Source organism: Carassius gibelio, chromosome A5, assembly GCF_023724105.1.
Source record: "Carassius gibelio isolate Cgi1373 ecotype wild population from Czech Republic chromosome A5, carGib1.2-hapl.c, whole genome shotgun sequence".
Classification (NCBI taxonomy): domain Eukaryota; kingdom Metazoa; phylum Chordata; class Actinopteri; order Cypriniformes; family Cyprinidae; genus Carassius; species Carassius gibelio.
In genome coordinates this window covers 35608461-35623926 of record NC_068375.1, presented here as the reverse complement: position 1 = coordinate 35623926, position 15466 = coordinate 35608461, and the positions used below count along the sequence as shown (strand labels likewise).

At 36.2% G+C, this 15466-nt stretch overlaps 1 protein-coding gene across 1 annotated transcript in view; it reads left to right on the top strand.

The window, feature by feature from the left end:
- LOC128014200 (scavenger receptor class F member 2-like) overlaps positions 1-8697 on the top strand; it is a 28608-nt gene extending 19911 nt beyond the window's left edge. Inside the window, exons 10-11 of the mRNA XM_052597573.1 lie at positions 3754-3903; positions 5002-8697. Of these exons, the coding sequence (XP_052453533.1) occupies positions 3754-3903; positions 5002-6092 (1241 nt within the window). The 3' untranslated portion in view covers positions 6093-8697. The remainder of the gene's footprint in view (positions 1-3753; positions 3904-5001) is intronic.
- Positions 8698-15466: the final 6769 nt, after the last annotated feature.

Genomic DNA, 15466 nt, shown 5'->3' with positions numbered 1-15466 from the left:
GCGAACCGGTGGAAAACAAGAGACAATTTTAGCAAATTGCAGAAGCTGTTATTTGTCATGCTGGGGCTGTCAAGTTTCCAAAACAACAAAAAAGGAGCATAAAACTTTCCCTTCTGAAGTCATAAATTAATTTTGTGAAGAAAAAAAAACACTTTTAACTCTAGTACTCAAATATCTTACATTTGTGCATATACAAAGTTTACACGTTGCAATCAGAAAACCAAAAAAACTTGACTTATATCCAAAATGACATCAAATTAGGTATCATATCTGAAGAAAACAAGACTCACAAAAGTGAGATTTTAGAGCTACGGTAGCGATTTACAGCCCCTGGTCACTGTGTGCTTTTGTTTCATGGAGAAAAAAAAAAGCATTCTGAAAAAAAAATATTATTTGGCTCTGGAGAGGGTAAATAATGACAATTTTAATTTTCAGTGAACTACTTCCATTTAGCTTGCACTTGAATATGTCTGAAATAGCATTGCATATATATGAAATTGTATATATCAACATAAAAAAGAAAGAAATAATGACACTTAAGTCACACTTGAATACATCTGAATGTCATTGCATTAAATAATAATAATAATTTAAAGCAAAAAATGTATCAAGAAGAAGGCTTTATATGATAAAACAGTAGATAATCAGTTTAAAATGAAAAGTATTTAGACAGTAAATTGTATAAATGTGTAAAATGTTCATACCTAATATGATTCGCTGCACTGTGGTTAGTCTGCTAAGACACCTGTGTGAACTTGAGGAGAACTGACTTCATAGATCCACTAAAAACACTGAAACGCCAGTTGACAAAGGATTTATGCAAAAATTAAGAAAAAAAAAAAGAGTTTTGAGAAAAGCCCTAATATTTGTCATAATGCCGTAATGCAATGCCATTTTATGTGACTTAAGTTTCAAAGAGAACCATTTGGATCTTGAGTCATCTCCAAATCATAAGAACAATTCCAGGTCACAATCAGGGGAACAAGAGCTGATTTCTTATTACAAAGAACAAGGATGGCACAGTTTTAATTAAAACACACAATACCCCAGTGTATGTGTAACAGGCGGTCACGGGTGAGCACTATTTAGTTATTTAATGACCAAGAGAAAGCCCAGAGCCATGCTGTCCTCCAAGAGACACATGCTACCACGCTAATTTACCACATTACACAAGTTAAGAGTCACTGCCATCAGAACACAGTAAAGAAAAATCCTCTGTGAAACAATAATGTCACTGTTGGTAAGGGTTGAGTATGGCCGGCAGATTGTTTCAGTAAAACCCCTCAAGCTGTAAAATCCTGGAAAGACAACAAAGAACAAGCAAGCAGTAAAATGCAATAAGAAGATGGCACTTTAGCTGAAGAGATAAGCTCTCGAACACAAACCATCCTCAGACTTTATGAGAAAAAATGAGTTAGAATGCTTGTAAAGCGTCTGATCACTTGACAAATCAAAAAGCTCTAAATGACTTGGGGACTGCTGAAAATCAATGCAAACTGTTTTTCACACTCACTCATGATTGGTAAACAATTGAGGTTTGCGATAACATATGAGTGGAAGAACCGAAAGCGAACACAGATGTAACATCCAGCCCGTTCTCTTCCCAACCCCCTCCAACTCTTTATTTCATGGGAGGAGTTCTCTCTTACGCTCTCTCTTTTTCTTCGTCCTCCTTTTTCTATCGCAAGCCAACAGTACTGCTATCCTAACTGGCTGACTGCAGCAGTGAGGTCTGCACTTTTTTCCCTGTCTTTTCTTCCCCCACTCTTTGTAACTCTACCCTCATAGGAGAGTGAGCGGGGGGCTGGGGGTTCTTCAGACAGGAAGTGACCGAATTTACCACAGAATGTTTTAGAGCCCTTTTTACTCATACATACAGCTAGTAATGACAGATGACAGAATGAAAGTTTTAACTACTTCATATTCTTGTGACCTACATTGTTTCTGTCAATGATTTAGATGAGCAGATTAGGAAAAACACAAACAGCCGTATTTAGATGATTCTCACAATACCTGTCAAGAACAAGTCTGGGTCATATTTCACTCCTAAAACAAAAGAAGGAAGTATAAAAAATTATATATATATATATAAATTTTTTTTTTTTTTTTTTGTTTTTTTTTTTGCGCAAGGAGAATCTAGTCAATTTTAGGCCAATCACAATAAAGCACAACTTTTCCGCTAATTCCGACTACCATATTATATATATATATATATTTATACACACACACACACACATACATATAAAGCACTGAATTTGACAAAATACTGATTAAAAACTCTCATGGTTATTTAACTGAACAATAATATGGTACACTGTACATACTGTTGTTTTATCTAACCAAAAATAAATATTGAGAATAAATTCCAAAAAAAAAAAAAAAGGAAAGGAAAAGAAAGGAAAGGAAAGGAAAGGAAAAGGAAAACAACATAATGAAAACATTACATATTAAGAATTTTGGTGAGTGCTTAAACTCTCACATATTCTCATATATTCCCACATATTCAAAGACCAATGAAACACTGTAAAGAACCAAGCCATGAACAAATGTTCCTCTTGATGTAAATTTATTTTACTCCTAGTCTATAAACATGTTTCTGGAGAGGCGTTAGAGAGACAGGCCACCTGCTGCCCTCCACCAAAGTAGTTTCTGCAGCTGTGGGGACTAGTGCAGCTGGGACATCCCAGTAATGCACTGTTGTCCAAGGCCTATATAGCACAGAGTAGGCAGCCAGACCGGCTAAGTCTCTGTCTCTGACAAGACAGCAGTTGTCCGACGTCAGTAAATCGCTCTTTAACAGCACTGTGTCTGTTTGCATGTATTCCTAACATGTATGCCATGCCATTTCATGGTCCTACAGAGGCATCATGAATCTACATGATCAGAATACTTGTGAAATGATCAGCAGTACACAGCGAGTAGATATTCCTTTGGCATTTCATGAAAGGTCTTCCAGCATCTACAGCTGTTTTGGAAAAAGTATATAGTATGGAATGTAAATTGTTTCACTGAAGGCAAAAATCCAAAATTGCAGTTTTCATTCTCTGCGGTTTCACTGCTATGTGCTGTTGAAATGTTTATTTTTGCAAATATACTTGTAAAGCTTTTCTTCCACCCTGGGAGAATGTTGGAAGAAGCCCTTTGCAAGCCGATTGCAAAAGATCTAGTCTTTCTAGATCTAAAGCACATATGCTACAACTCAACATGAAAGTTCACTTTTTTTTTTCAGTCTTTGAGTTATTGTGTTATTCACTTTATGAGTGTAGAAACTAAACTAAACAACCTGTATTTGTCAAGTGCTGAAAATCAATCTTTCGCTGTGTGCAGTAACTCTTTTTGCTGGTAGTTGTAAATGTAAAAGCTACTAGCAATTGAAGCCACAATGAAACAACATTTTCACTACTTAAGCAACTGATGTATTTCAGAATGAAACTAGATATTTAATAAGCAAAAATTTGGATTAACATGTCTGATCCATTAAGAATTGACTGGATTGTGGAAAGTGGGTGTTATGAGCCAGTAGCGTGCTTTGAAGTGTAGTATTTCACTCATGTGCTGTCAATGCTGGCTTTCATACAGATTATCCATGCTCCACTATTTGGCCTTGTCGGTCACTAATTCAGACTGTAGAGCCTAACATCATTCATCACATATGTTGTCAAAGAGCCTTTGTGTGTTGTGGAACCCAGGGAGCCTTCATCCACTGATCTGACCTGACCTCTCTGTTTGTTTTCCCCTTGTCCAAACCCTTAGTCACCCACCACGATCCTGAGAACACCTTCAACAGTATTATCGAGCCGCCCTCCTTGGTGGACCAGCCTTCTCCATCATGGTCATCCCAGGAGTCCTTCTCTTCCTTTGAGACAAGCGAAGATGGGCCCGTTTACTGCATACCCCACGAAGGTGAGCAGGAACTAGTGCAGATAAGCCATCTGTTTATGCAACATGGAAAACAGATAAGGGAGTTAAGAAATCTCCAGACAATTTTACCAAATTACCCCATTCTGTGTTAAACGGTTGCCCTCTGGGTGGTGCATATATCACGTGCATTGAGAAAATGCAAACAGTAAATGCTATAAATGACCAAGTCAGCAAATGCAGCACTTTCAGGATGTTACTCAGATTTTTCTGATGAGGGAGATTGCTGGAAAACGGTTTAATCTTAAAGCACAGTTTTAGTGTTTCCTAAATTATGCAATATTCTTTAGGTGTCCTTATACTTTTATTCTAGTTCTCTCTATAAAAATCTATGCTCGTTTAGTTGTTTTTAAATATATATATATATATATATATATAATTTAAATAAATAAATTTGGAAATTATTTAAAAATGGACTTCCCAACCCCCATTTCCCAATTTAAAATGAATTTAAAACAGTTAAAAATAAAACAATTATTTTACATAAAATACAGTGAATACGTAAAATACAGTGCAATCATTTCGGACATTGCACAGTGCTCATTCAATAAATGCACAGCTAAACAGATGCGTTTTGAGTCTAGATTTAAGTGTGACTAGTGTTTTAGCACATCTGATCTCTTCTGGAAGCTGATTCAAGCTGCGGGCAGCATAGTAACTAAAGGCGGACTCCCCTTGTTTTGTGTGAACCCTTGGTTTTTCCAACTGACTTGATCCTAGTGATCTGCAATATATTTTGGTCCTAGGTCATTGAGTGATTTATATATGAGTAAAAGTACTTTAAAATCAATCCTAAATGTAACTGGAAGCCAGTGTAAGGACCTGAGGACTGGTGTGATATGCTCAGATTTTCTGGTTCTAGTCAGAATCCTGGCAGCAGCGTTCTGGACGAGCTGCCGCTGTCTAATTGTCTTTTTGGGGTCAGACATTCTTTCCATTTTTTTTTCTTTACATGTTTTCTCTTTCATTTTATAAAGTGAGAATGTTTCATATAAAGTTTGAGATGTTTAACAAGCAGAACTAAGACTTTACTAGACTTTACTTTTCTCCTCACCTTCTCAATTCTTCTGTTGCATTTTTCAGAGACTACGAATGACAGCTGTAACAAGCAAAATTCTAGCACTGTTCAAGAAATACCACTGACCCCCATTGACGATGACGCAGGAGAGTACACATCCCTCAAAGACATGAAGCAGTACATTAGCGATGGGAGCGAGCAGCCTCTCCTGAAGTCTTCAGACAGCGAGGGCTCCACCAGTGGTTCTGAGTCAACCACAGGAGCTGTTTACGCCCATGTCGCCCGCCTTTCCAAACACTCCAAAGAGGAGGAGGACAACGCCTCACCGGAGAAGACGAAAGAGAAGACGAAACCTCGTCCTCCAGACCCTTCAACCAAACCGAAGGTGTCTTGGATCCATGGAACATCTGGAACCAACCCAACAGAGCAAAGCCAGACTCCATCACCGCATAAAGAGAATAGGAAGAACAGCTCAGAAGGTTCTGGAAAGGTGGATGAGAAGCAGCGATCAAAGGAGAAGTCAAGCAAGAACCATGAAAAGCATCAGGATGCTAAGAAAGCAGATGGACCTGAATCACCCAGCAAAAGCAAATCTCACAAAGCTTCGGATACCATTGAGCACCTCAATGGAACATTCCAGAACGCCCTGAAGAAGATCGGAAACTTCCACTTGGACAAGAAAACAAATGACATCAACAAAGATCCACCCAAGAGCCCAAAGATCATGCATCCGCATATGAACTCTGAGGCCGCCACGCTACTTGCGGCTCAGCTGAAGGAAAAAACCCAAAGCCTTAATCGTAACGAGGGTCTCACTGTGGGCATTAAACCCAATGGTGTATCGACACCTCAAGCCAACAGAGAGAAACCCACCCCTCCTCAAAAGACTAAGCGGTCTGCAACTGGGACCAACAAGCCCCTTCTTCCCACCTCCGGCAACCTCCAGAAGATGGTGGCTCCTATTTCAGACTCTACTCCTGAACCTAAAACCCCAGAAAAACAAGGAGTTAATGGGACCAGAGTTGAAGGAGACACCACAGCAAAGAAAACACCCATCAAAAAACCACCGAGAAAGAAAGGAAAGGAGGTAACACTGGAGACGGAAGGCAAAACCACTCCAAAGACGGCCATTATGCCACCTCAGACTGTCAAATAGATGTTTGATCACATTGGTGTGTCCATTTTTGAGAATATAAACATACATTTTTTCTTTCTTTAAACATTATATAGGAATTTAATGGATTTTCTTTTCTTGTTTTAATGGACAAGCTGCTTGTAGGATTTAATATTTTGAAGGATTGTGGTTCTCGTTAACTCTTTGAATACCTGGAATCGGAAACAATGTTGTGGCTTGTGTACAGTATTAAAAAGGAAGAGTAATTGAATTTAATGTAATAAGCTTATGTTGTATGCTCAATTTTGCATATGCATTTACACCACGTCCAAAGAGATTTTTCAATGCTTTCGTAATTGTGTGATCAACAGGTTTTTGTGTCTGAAAGGTTGAATTTAGCACTGTATTCAACGGTATAAAGAATGAACCAAAGGTACTTTAAAGGTAACTTTCACGTTCATCAGTCCTTCACCTTCATGCTTTTTAGGCTTAAAATGAGTGATATCTATTCTTGCTGTTGAACCTTAGCACTAGTTTTTCCTTTTTCCATAAAGTACCCATTGCATTTTTTTAGGCCATATAATGATTTTTTTTTTGTCTGTTTGTTTTAGTCTGTGTATGTTGGAGTTCAGGCTGTTTACATGATGCTATAGCCTTAAAAGTTCAGAAAACAAGTAGTTATACAACCTATCTCCTCTGGGATGGATCTTGTACACCGGGGAGTATTCAAAATCTTATCCAATAAAATCCAGTCCTTGCTAAACTTCCTGTTGAAATAGGAAAAACCCATTAAAAAAAAACGTGGTGGGGAAATGAAAATGTTTCAATCAGTTTGAACTTGTTGATATTTGCGTTAAAAATCAGCACTTAAATTATTCTTAAACTTAGTAATTATTTTATGCCTTGTTAATCTGACATGCTTTTCTGTACATTACTGAACATTTCTACAGCATAACTATGGCATTACTATAGTGCTCACTGGCATTTAAAGAAAAACAATTGACGTACATTATTTATATATACACATACATACAGCTATTGCAACCAACTTTTATCATCGAATATTATTTATCCCACCAAAGAAAAAAATTGTAACGCCTAAACGAGCCAGTCATATTAAAGGGATACTCCACCCCGAAATGAAAATGTTGTCATTAATCACTTACCCCCATATCTTTCCAAACCCATAAAGCTTTGTTCATCTTTGGAACATAACTGAAGATATTTTGAATGAAAACCGGGAGGCTTGTGATTGTCCCATAGACTGCCAAGTAACTTACACTGTCAAGGTCCAGAAAAGCATGAAAAGCATCGTTAGAATAGTCCATCTGCCATCAGTGGTTCAACCGTAAAACTATGAAGTGACGAAAGAAAACAAAAATAAAGACTCTATTAAACAATAATTTTGTCATGGTGGAGAGACACAGAAGAGACTGTTGACAAAGGAATTGTTAAATAAAGTCATTATTTTAATTTTCTTCGATTACGAACAGTATTTTTGTCGCTTCAAAACGTTACGGTTGAACCACTGATGGCAGATGGACTATGATGATGCTTTTCATACTTTTCTGGATCTTGACAGTGTAATTTACTTGGCAGTCTATGGGACAGTCACAACCCTTCTGGTTTTCATCCAAAATATCTTAAAGTGTGTTCAGCAGATGAGCAAAGCTTTGTGATTAATGACAAAATGTTCATTATGGGGTGGAGTATCCCTTTAAAGGATATTACCTTAATTATTCATTCTTTAGAGTTTGCCTTCACTATACAGTTACAGGAAGTTCAATATGTTTTTCTGTGGTTAAAATGAACACAATAATGGCTCATGACTGCAGCATGTTTGTTTTTTAAGCTTACTAGCTGAAACACCCTATAGCACTTGCAAATAGTTTTTTTAAGCATGACACCAACAGAAAGAATTCATAAAAAACTGGATGGTTTTATTTTAACAGAAAACCTCGGGTTAGATGTTCAGTATGGGTCTGTAGTATTTTTGAGTCTGGATTGTGGTGTACAGTAGCTCCTATTCTCTCATATGGTACCTTATATTTTTCTACATGCTAAGATATTTTGTAATAATATTTTTACCTTCATTTGTAAGCTGTGCTTATACAACTTATATCTTGCTTTTTTGTGTGTCAAATGAACTGGTTTTCAATTTTGATTACATTTTTTTCTTCTTTTTTTATGTGCAAGCATCAGGTACATTTGGATTTAATGTTTAAATATCTTTCTGTTTACTCTCAAAATATCTTTTTAACATTTCTCTGTGGATGTTATTGTTTTTTATGAACGATAAACTGCATGATGCAGAGTTTAGTGAGAGATTGCTGAGAGAAATCTATGCATGTTATCCCATGTTCTGGTTTTGCTGTTCTGTTACTTGGGACCTACGACAAAAAATGACTTTTCATGTTTTTGCACGAATCCAGAACATTACCATCCTCAGTGTATGACTATGGGAGTATGAATAATAGATTTTTTTTTTCTACTCTGACTTTGGCATGAACTTTGACAGAGGTTCAGCGTTTAAACATGGAGTATTATTCTCTTTGTCCTGATTTTTGCCTTTCTGTGTTGATGTGTTGTTGTTCAGTTACCGTATTTGAAATAAAAGCAAATCTGTAGCTCATGAATCAAAAGGGAACAGATATCAAATGTCTCTCCCTTCAACATTCAATATAATATAATATAATATAATATAATATAATATAATATAATATAATATAATATAATATAATATAATATAATATAATATAATATATAAAAACATAAATGTTATAAAATTCACCTAAGGCAAAAAAAAGACAAGACTTTGTACATACAGTCTATAAGATTAGATTCTTTAAATGTACTTTTGCTCAAAACTGTAAGCGTTTTTTTCTGGGTCCATGTAACAAAATAAGTCTTTCAAATTTAATGTATATGGCCTTAAAAAAACAGGTCTGGCTACAAAACATAAGTGAATTTAACAAAATCCTATTTAAATATATAGAAAATAGACATCGATGTAAACTGGAATCTTTTTTTTATACAGTATTATTATTATTATTATTATTAACAAATATCAATTAAATTAAATGTAAAATTAATTAAATTAATTAAATTTTCTGGGAGGTGTTAAACTGGCCTACTGCTCAATAACGGCTTATGAAACTTCGTGGAAAAATTAATAAAAAGCACACCACAATCATCTTGATATTCAATCCCCATCTATAATGTTGGTTAATTTAAGGGAAAAAAAAGTGTCAATAAATATGTCAAATGGTCAATATATCACTCAGCCCGAGAAGAAAAATATATATATACACTGTTTAGAGAAATGTGGTATCATTCACTACAAGATGATCCTGCATGTCTCTAAATGAAAATCTGCTATCTGTTTTTTTTCTTCTTCTTTTTTTCTCTCTCTCCCATCCATTTTCCCGTTTATACAGTAAATCATATTTTTACAGTTTCCGCTGACTCCTGGCTGCCTCTGTGCTCTGAGCAGGGGATCATGGGAAGGTTTTTCTCATAGCGGTAGCTGTTGCGACGCTGGTCATATGCTCATCAAACTCTGAAGGGCCCAGAGGACTCAGCTCCTCTACTGCTCCTCTACTGACACAACAGCCTCTTTCATACAGGAATAGTAGGAAGTCTGTGCGACACGGCCCTGGAGTTAAAGCATCATGTGTCGTGTTTTTTAAGAGCTGGAAAGAGAAAGGGCTTGAAGAAAGCAGCCAAGGTTTCGTGGGCAAAAGGCAACACAGGCGATGAAGATCATGTGATCTGTAATTGAAACCAGAGATGTTTAAGCATCCAGACACACATTTCCCAAGTCATGCCCCTGCTGACATGGAGCTTCTTTTAAACACTGAACTAGATACACACTTTTGTTTCAGTATGTATATGACCTGTTGTTGTTGTTTTTACATTTATTTTCCATATCGGCTTCACTGGCTATTACAAGTCAGATACAGATACAAAAATAAATAAATAAATAAGTCCTTAAAAAAAAGCTACAAAATAAAAATTCAATCTCTCATGAATCTAACAAAATTCTGTTTATTCAGTTAAATTAAGAAAATATCCCTTTAAATTAAGAAAAGTAAAACTGTGAAATTATAAATCTCTCTCTCTCTCTCTCTCTCTCTCTCTCTCTCGCTCTCTAAACAAATAACATTTCTCAAATTGTATTAAAATAATTAATTATAATAAATGAATAAATATTAGGAGTGTATTTGTTTAAAATAAAGTGAAGACCAATTTAAAACCTTTAAAAAATAAATAAAATAAAATAAAAACTACATTAAAAGTGAGAAATAAAAAATTTTCAAAGGCAAAATGTATTTATAAATTTAAGCAATATACCATTATTTTGTCTAGATTACAGTAATGAGAATACATACATATTAATTTCAGTATCATTTCCCCAGTAAAATTAGGTAGTAGAGGTACTAGACAACTGAAACAGCTGGAAAAGTCATTTAGGCTGCGATTCTTCCAGAAATCAAAAAGTGTTATTCCAGAAAGTATTCACAAAACAAGGACCCCCACCCCCCCAATAATAGTATCATGACTGTCATCTGCGGTCATAGGGAGATAAATTGATATTTCAGAGGAGGCGATATGACAAATGGAGTGTCAGTCAAAACATACAGTACCTCTCAAAAACCTGGAGCACAATCAAGCGGCAGGACAACCGACTACACGCCTGTTCACAACCCAGCCGTCGCCATGGCAACAGGGGCAGATTGCATCCACATCTGGTAGCGATTTCAACTCTTGTGAAAGAAAAAAAAAAGCTGGGGAGAAAGAAATTTATGCTTTAAGTTGAAAAAAAAGAGAAATGTTCTGCAATGCAAAGCAGAAAAAAACCAGAGGGTTGAGTTACACTTGAAAGATGCTGGGAAATGCGTTCTGTTTGTTTGTTTGCTTTTGTCCTCAAACAGAATGGAAGCAATTTTTCATACTTCTGTAAGTTAAGAGAATTGAATGGAGCCGTGCTGGTCCTCTGGAAAGCTGCACACTGAGCTCCTCATAGGAAACAGACTATTCAAAGGGACTCCAGAGAGAAAATGTTTGTATAATAAAGGCTGACAACAAAAAATCGTACAAGAGCTCTTCCAGTATCAGCAGGATGTTTGGTCTTGAAATTATGTTTCTGTCTAAAGAAAAATAAAACAGTAAATATGTAAAATATATCTTTTTTTTTTTCCAAGTATGTGCACTTTTGGACTATAAGTCCTAATGGACACTGTTCAGTGTGTGAACAGCAGACGTGACTGAATATGAATGTGTGTTGTTCTGTTCAGAATATAAATTATCGATGGATTGTACTGATTAAGAAATTACTGTCACTGCAACTGACCGTAAACAACAGTCAAATATCAAAGCCTTAAATCGTTCTAATGAAAGTTTGTCTATGGATCAATTAAGAGTGTGATGCTTTAGCTTGCTGTGAATGTTGTTCGACAATAATCTGAGGCCTCTGGCAATCTATGTGTACAAAACGGTTCATGCAATGACATTCAAAACATTTTATAAGGTCACTGTAGGTCTCTGATCTGCTCGAAACATTCTAGCGTTAGTTTTTGCTATCGTGTTTTTCCTGAGAGATCTGTGAATCACAGCTTCCATGTCCGTGCCATGTGTGGGTTATTACTGGACAGACACTTGGCGTGTGTCGCTGCCTCTAACCGCTGGACGCTGAGCTCAGCTCTGCAGCACTGAGATCATGTGTGTGTATATAATATACTGTTACAGGCTGAATCTGCTGGACTCACTCTGTGATATAAGACTGACTGAACACAGGTGACAAAAGAGCACTCCATCATACAGCAAAAGTTTTTTTTTGTTGTTGTTGTTCTTGTTTTTGTACCTGAAAAGATTCAACTCTTAAAAAAAATTACAAACTCTGTAAGTGTCCTCAATAAAAGTTTTGTTAAATTTGCAATGTAAGACTCACACATTGTCATGTTCGCCCATTTTAAGCTGTTATCCCTCTGAAGAGATTAAAGTCTCCAGGGCCGGTGCTCCGCACACACACATCACGCACTGCGTGTAGGGCACCAAGTGCTTGGGGGGGCACCAAAAAATCTGGGTCGTGAAAAAATCATCACAATAGGCTACTAGTATAAATAACAAATACAATATTTCTAAAAGCATGTTAATATGCAAAAGCAATACAAAAGTAATATAGGCCTAGACCAAATTAGTCGAGAAAAAGGTGAATCTCTGTGCCAGTCTCCCTCTGGTGCCCCCCCTTCCCCACCTCCCAGTGGTCTGTTAGATTATGCCTCAATCAATGTCAAATTTGGCAGACACTGACCTCATACATGGCCTCGAAAAGGCACCAAGAGTCGGGGGCGGGAAAAAGAAGAGACAGCGGGATGATGCTTGCGCGTCGCTTGCAGGTAAGACAATGTTTTAAATAAAAATGTTAGTTTTAAAAGAACGGCGTTAGGTAACGACGTTATTTTTTCAGTAACGCGGTAATCTAACTAATTACTTTTCCCGTCGTTACAACGCCGTTAACGTTACTGAACGTTAAATGCGGTGCGTTACTATGCATTGATTTAATAAACTATGCAATGCGAACGCACTCCTGGCTCACACAGCGAGTGAGCAGGTGGGTTAATGACGAGATAAGCGGTTGTGATTGGCTAAGGCAGAGTCATGTGTTTCATGGTAACCAATCAGAGCCAGTGTTTTTACACACATGCCGGCACACGCGGCTGCGCCAGCGACGCCAAACACACACACACACACACGCAACAGCTACACAGAGATTCGCAGCAGAGATGGCGAGTCGGCGAGTCAGGAGCAATCCGATGAAAAGTTGGCATTTTCAAGGTGAAGATATAAGCACTACTTCAAATTCATTGTGGTCAAAGGCAAGAACGTGCATGTAATGTGTGACACGCATCTACAAAGCTAGTGGCCAAAAACACCCTTTCTTACAAAGATAATACTTGAAGTGCAGGATAAAACTAATGCTGTCTGTTGACGTGCAATAAATATTGAAAGTTATGTACCGGTCTGTTCTACTCATTTCAACTGACTTGTGAAAACTAAAAAAAAAAGAAAAAAAAAAAAAAAAAAAATTCTCTGACATGTAGCAACTTTTTTTTTTTTTTTTTTTTTTACAGTAACGCAAATAGTTACTTTCCCTGGTAACGATTTACTTTTATTATAGAGTAATTCAGTTACTAACTCCCTTACTTTTTGCATTTGTGCTTAGGGCACCCAAATGGCTAGCGCCGGCCCTGAAAGTCTCCCATTAGGGAGACAGATATACAGGGTCAGCAAACAGTTGTCTGTGCTTCTCTATTTTCCTCTTCGTCAGCATATTTGTGTGTCAAGTTTATTCAAGAGGATCTGCCTCTAACGGAAAACTTTTCTGTATTCCTCCCCTTCTCTCTCTCTCTCTCTCTCTCTCTCTCCATCCACATATCCTTCTTTTCCCCTCCTGTCCTCCTTCTTATCCTCTCTTTTCCTTCTCTCACTCTCTCCCTCGGTTTCTCTGAGAGGAGGAAGTAGTATGGTTTCTTCAGGGCTCAGGTTTCAGAGCAGAGATTTTTTTTCTGCTTCTGTAACGATCACCTCACAGAACAGTGATGAAGATTAGACCAAAATGGAAAACAGCTTACACTCATTTACTATTTCGTAACTCCAGTGCCTGGCAAAGGCGCCTCTGCTTTTATACAATAATGCTGCCTGATAAATGTTGTTACTGAGAGGTGCGTTATTACTTTAAGCGACTGGACTTAACAATATTTATCCGGCACATAGAGTATTTTTTTTTTAAATTGTATATTTTTTATAGCCTTACACTGAAGAAGGATTTGTGTCATCAAGACATCACAATATCACAGATACTTGAACGTGAAGCAATTCAGGCTCTTCTTGAATATGGCCAGTAATCAGCTGCCCAGAAACTTGAACAGATGCAAACATCACTCAAAATGTAATTTTCTAAAAGCACTTCAGCGTATATGCAGTAAACCGACTGATTGTTAGAGCAGGTATAGAAAAAAATAAAATAATAATAATAAATATACTATATATATATATATATATATATATATATATATATATATATATATATATATATACACACACACACATACACACACACAAAAATTTAATTTTAGAAAGAATGAAACAAAAAACTAAATAGTTTTATTTTTCTTTAAACATTATTTTAAGCCTTTAAATTAGAACAAATCTAACAAAATGTAAATAAAAATTATTTGTTATCACTGCCCTTTTCAATAAGGATATGTGGGAAATATGCTGTACATTTATACACATATATAAAATGACACTTTGTATACTATTTCTAGGATCACTTTTCCAGACACACATACAAAAAAAAAAAAAAAAAAGAAAGAAAAAAAATACACAAAATAAATAAGGTAAGATTAGTTTAGGGTTTTACACAGGTTATCTTTTTATTTCAATAAGAATATGGCGAGATCATGAGCGTGTCCTGAATTTTATAATTAGGGTTACAAAGGGGAAGGGTGACAACAATAAGCGTACAATATAGCAATAACATTACACTGTATGGTGAGCACTACCCTAATAAAAATTATTTTACTCTCCGCTCACGCTGACATTTTATTGTATTGTACATATTTATCTTATTTCATATATATGGGCCATTCTACAGAACTGGTCCAAAGTCGAGTTGGAAACATCTTTTTTTTTTTTTATGTATGAATATTCTAGAATATTCAAGGTACACATTATTAGTAATTATGCTGTTAATTCTCAAATTGTATTTTCAGGAAGTTTCTGAATATTTGTTCTCTCCCCAAATTTGTCACTACTGAAACACAGTGATAATCATTTATTTAGAAGGGTTATATTGATCTATTAAGATTTTTGCTTACATATACATTGTAAATATATATATATGAACCAAAAACATTCATAACATCTTAGTTGATAATTCAGTATATTTTGGTAAAACATCCCATGATGCTCTGTGTGAATGTGAATTCATTCTTTATCTGTTTGTGAAACTCTCTACTAAAATTCAATTGGAAAAAAAATGTCTGCTTTCCTTAATGTTTTTGAACGGCTATTAACTACTATCACAATAAAACTGTTTAATCTGTGCATTTAAGTATAAATTTGTTCAGAGCGAACCTCCCTCATCCCATCGTCATCTTCAAAACCTTAACTTCCTTTCTGATTTACGCAATCCATCATTGTCAAGCTATATGGTTTCATCATGTGAATTCTTGCTAAAATTAATTTATATTGTGGACTGTTGGCATTATTTGTGCTGCTTATGGAGTGACAGCGGCACGCTCTAGGAGCAGCCAGTGACACTTCTGTGTAGTATATCTGTCTGTCTGTCTGTATTAATTCATAATTCCCGAAGCAGTTTCTCCTAGAGATGGATCTGATTTCTCCCTGTG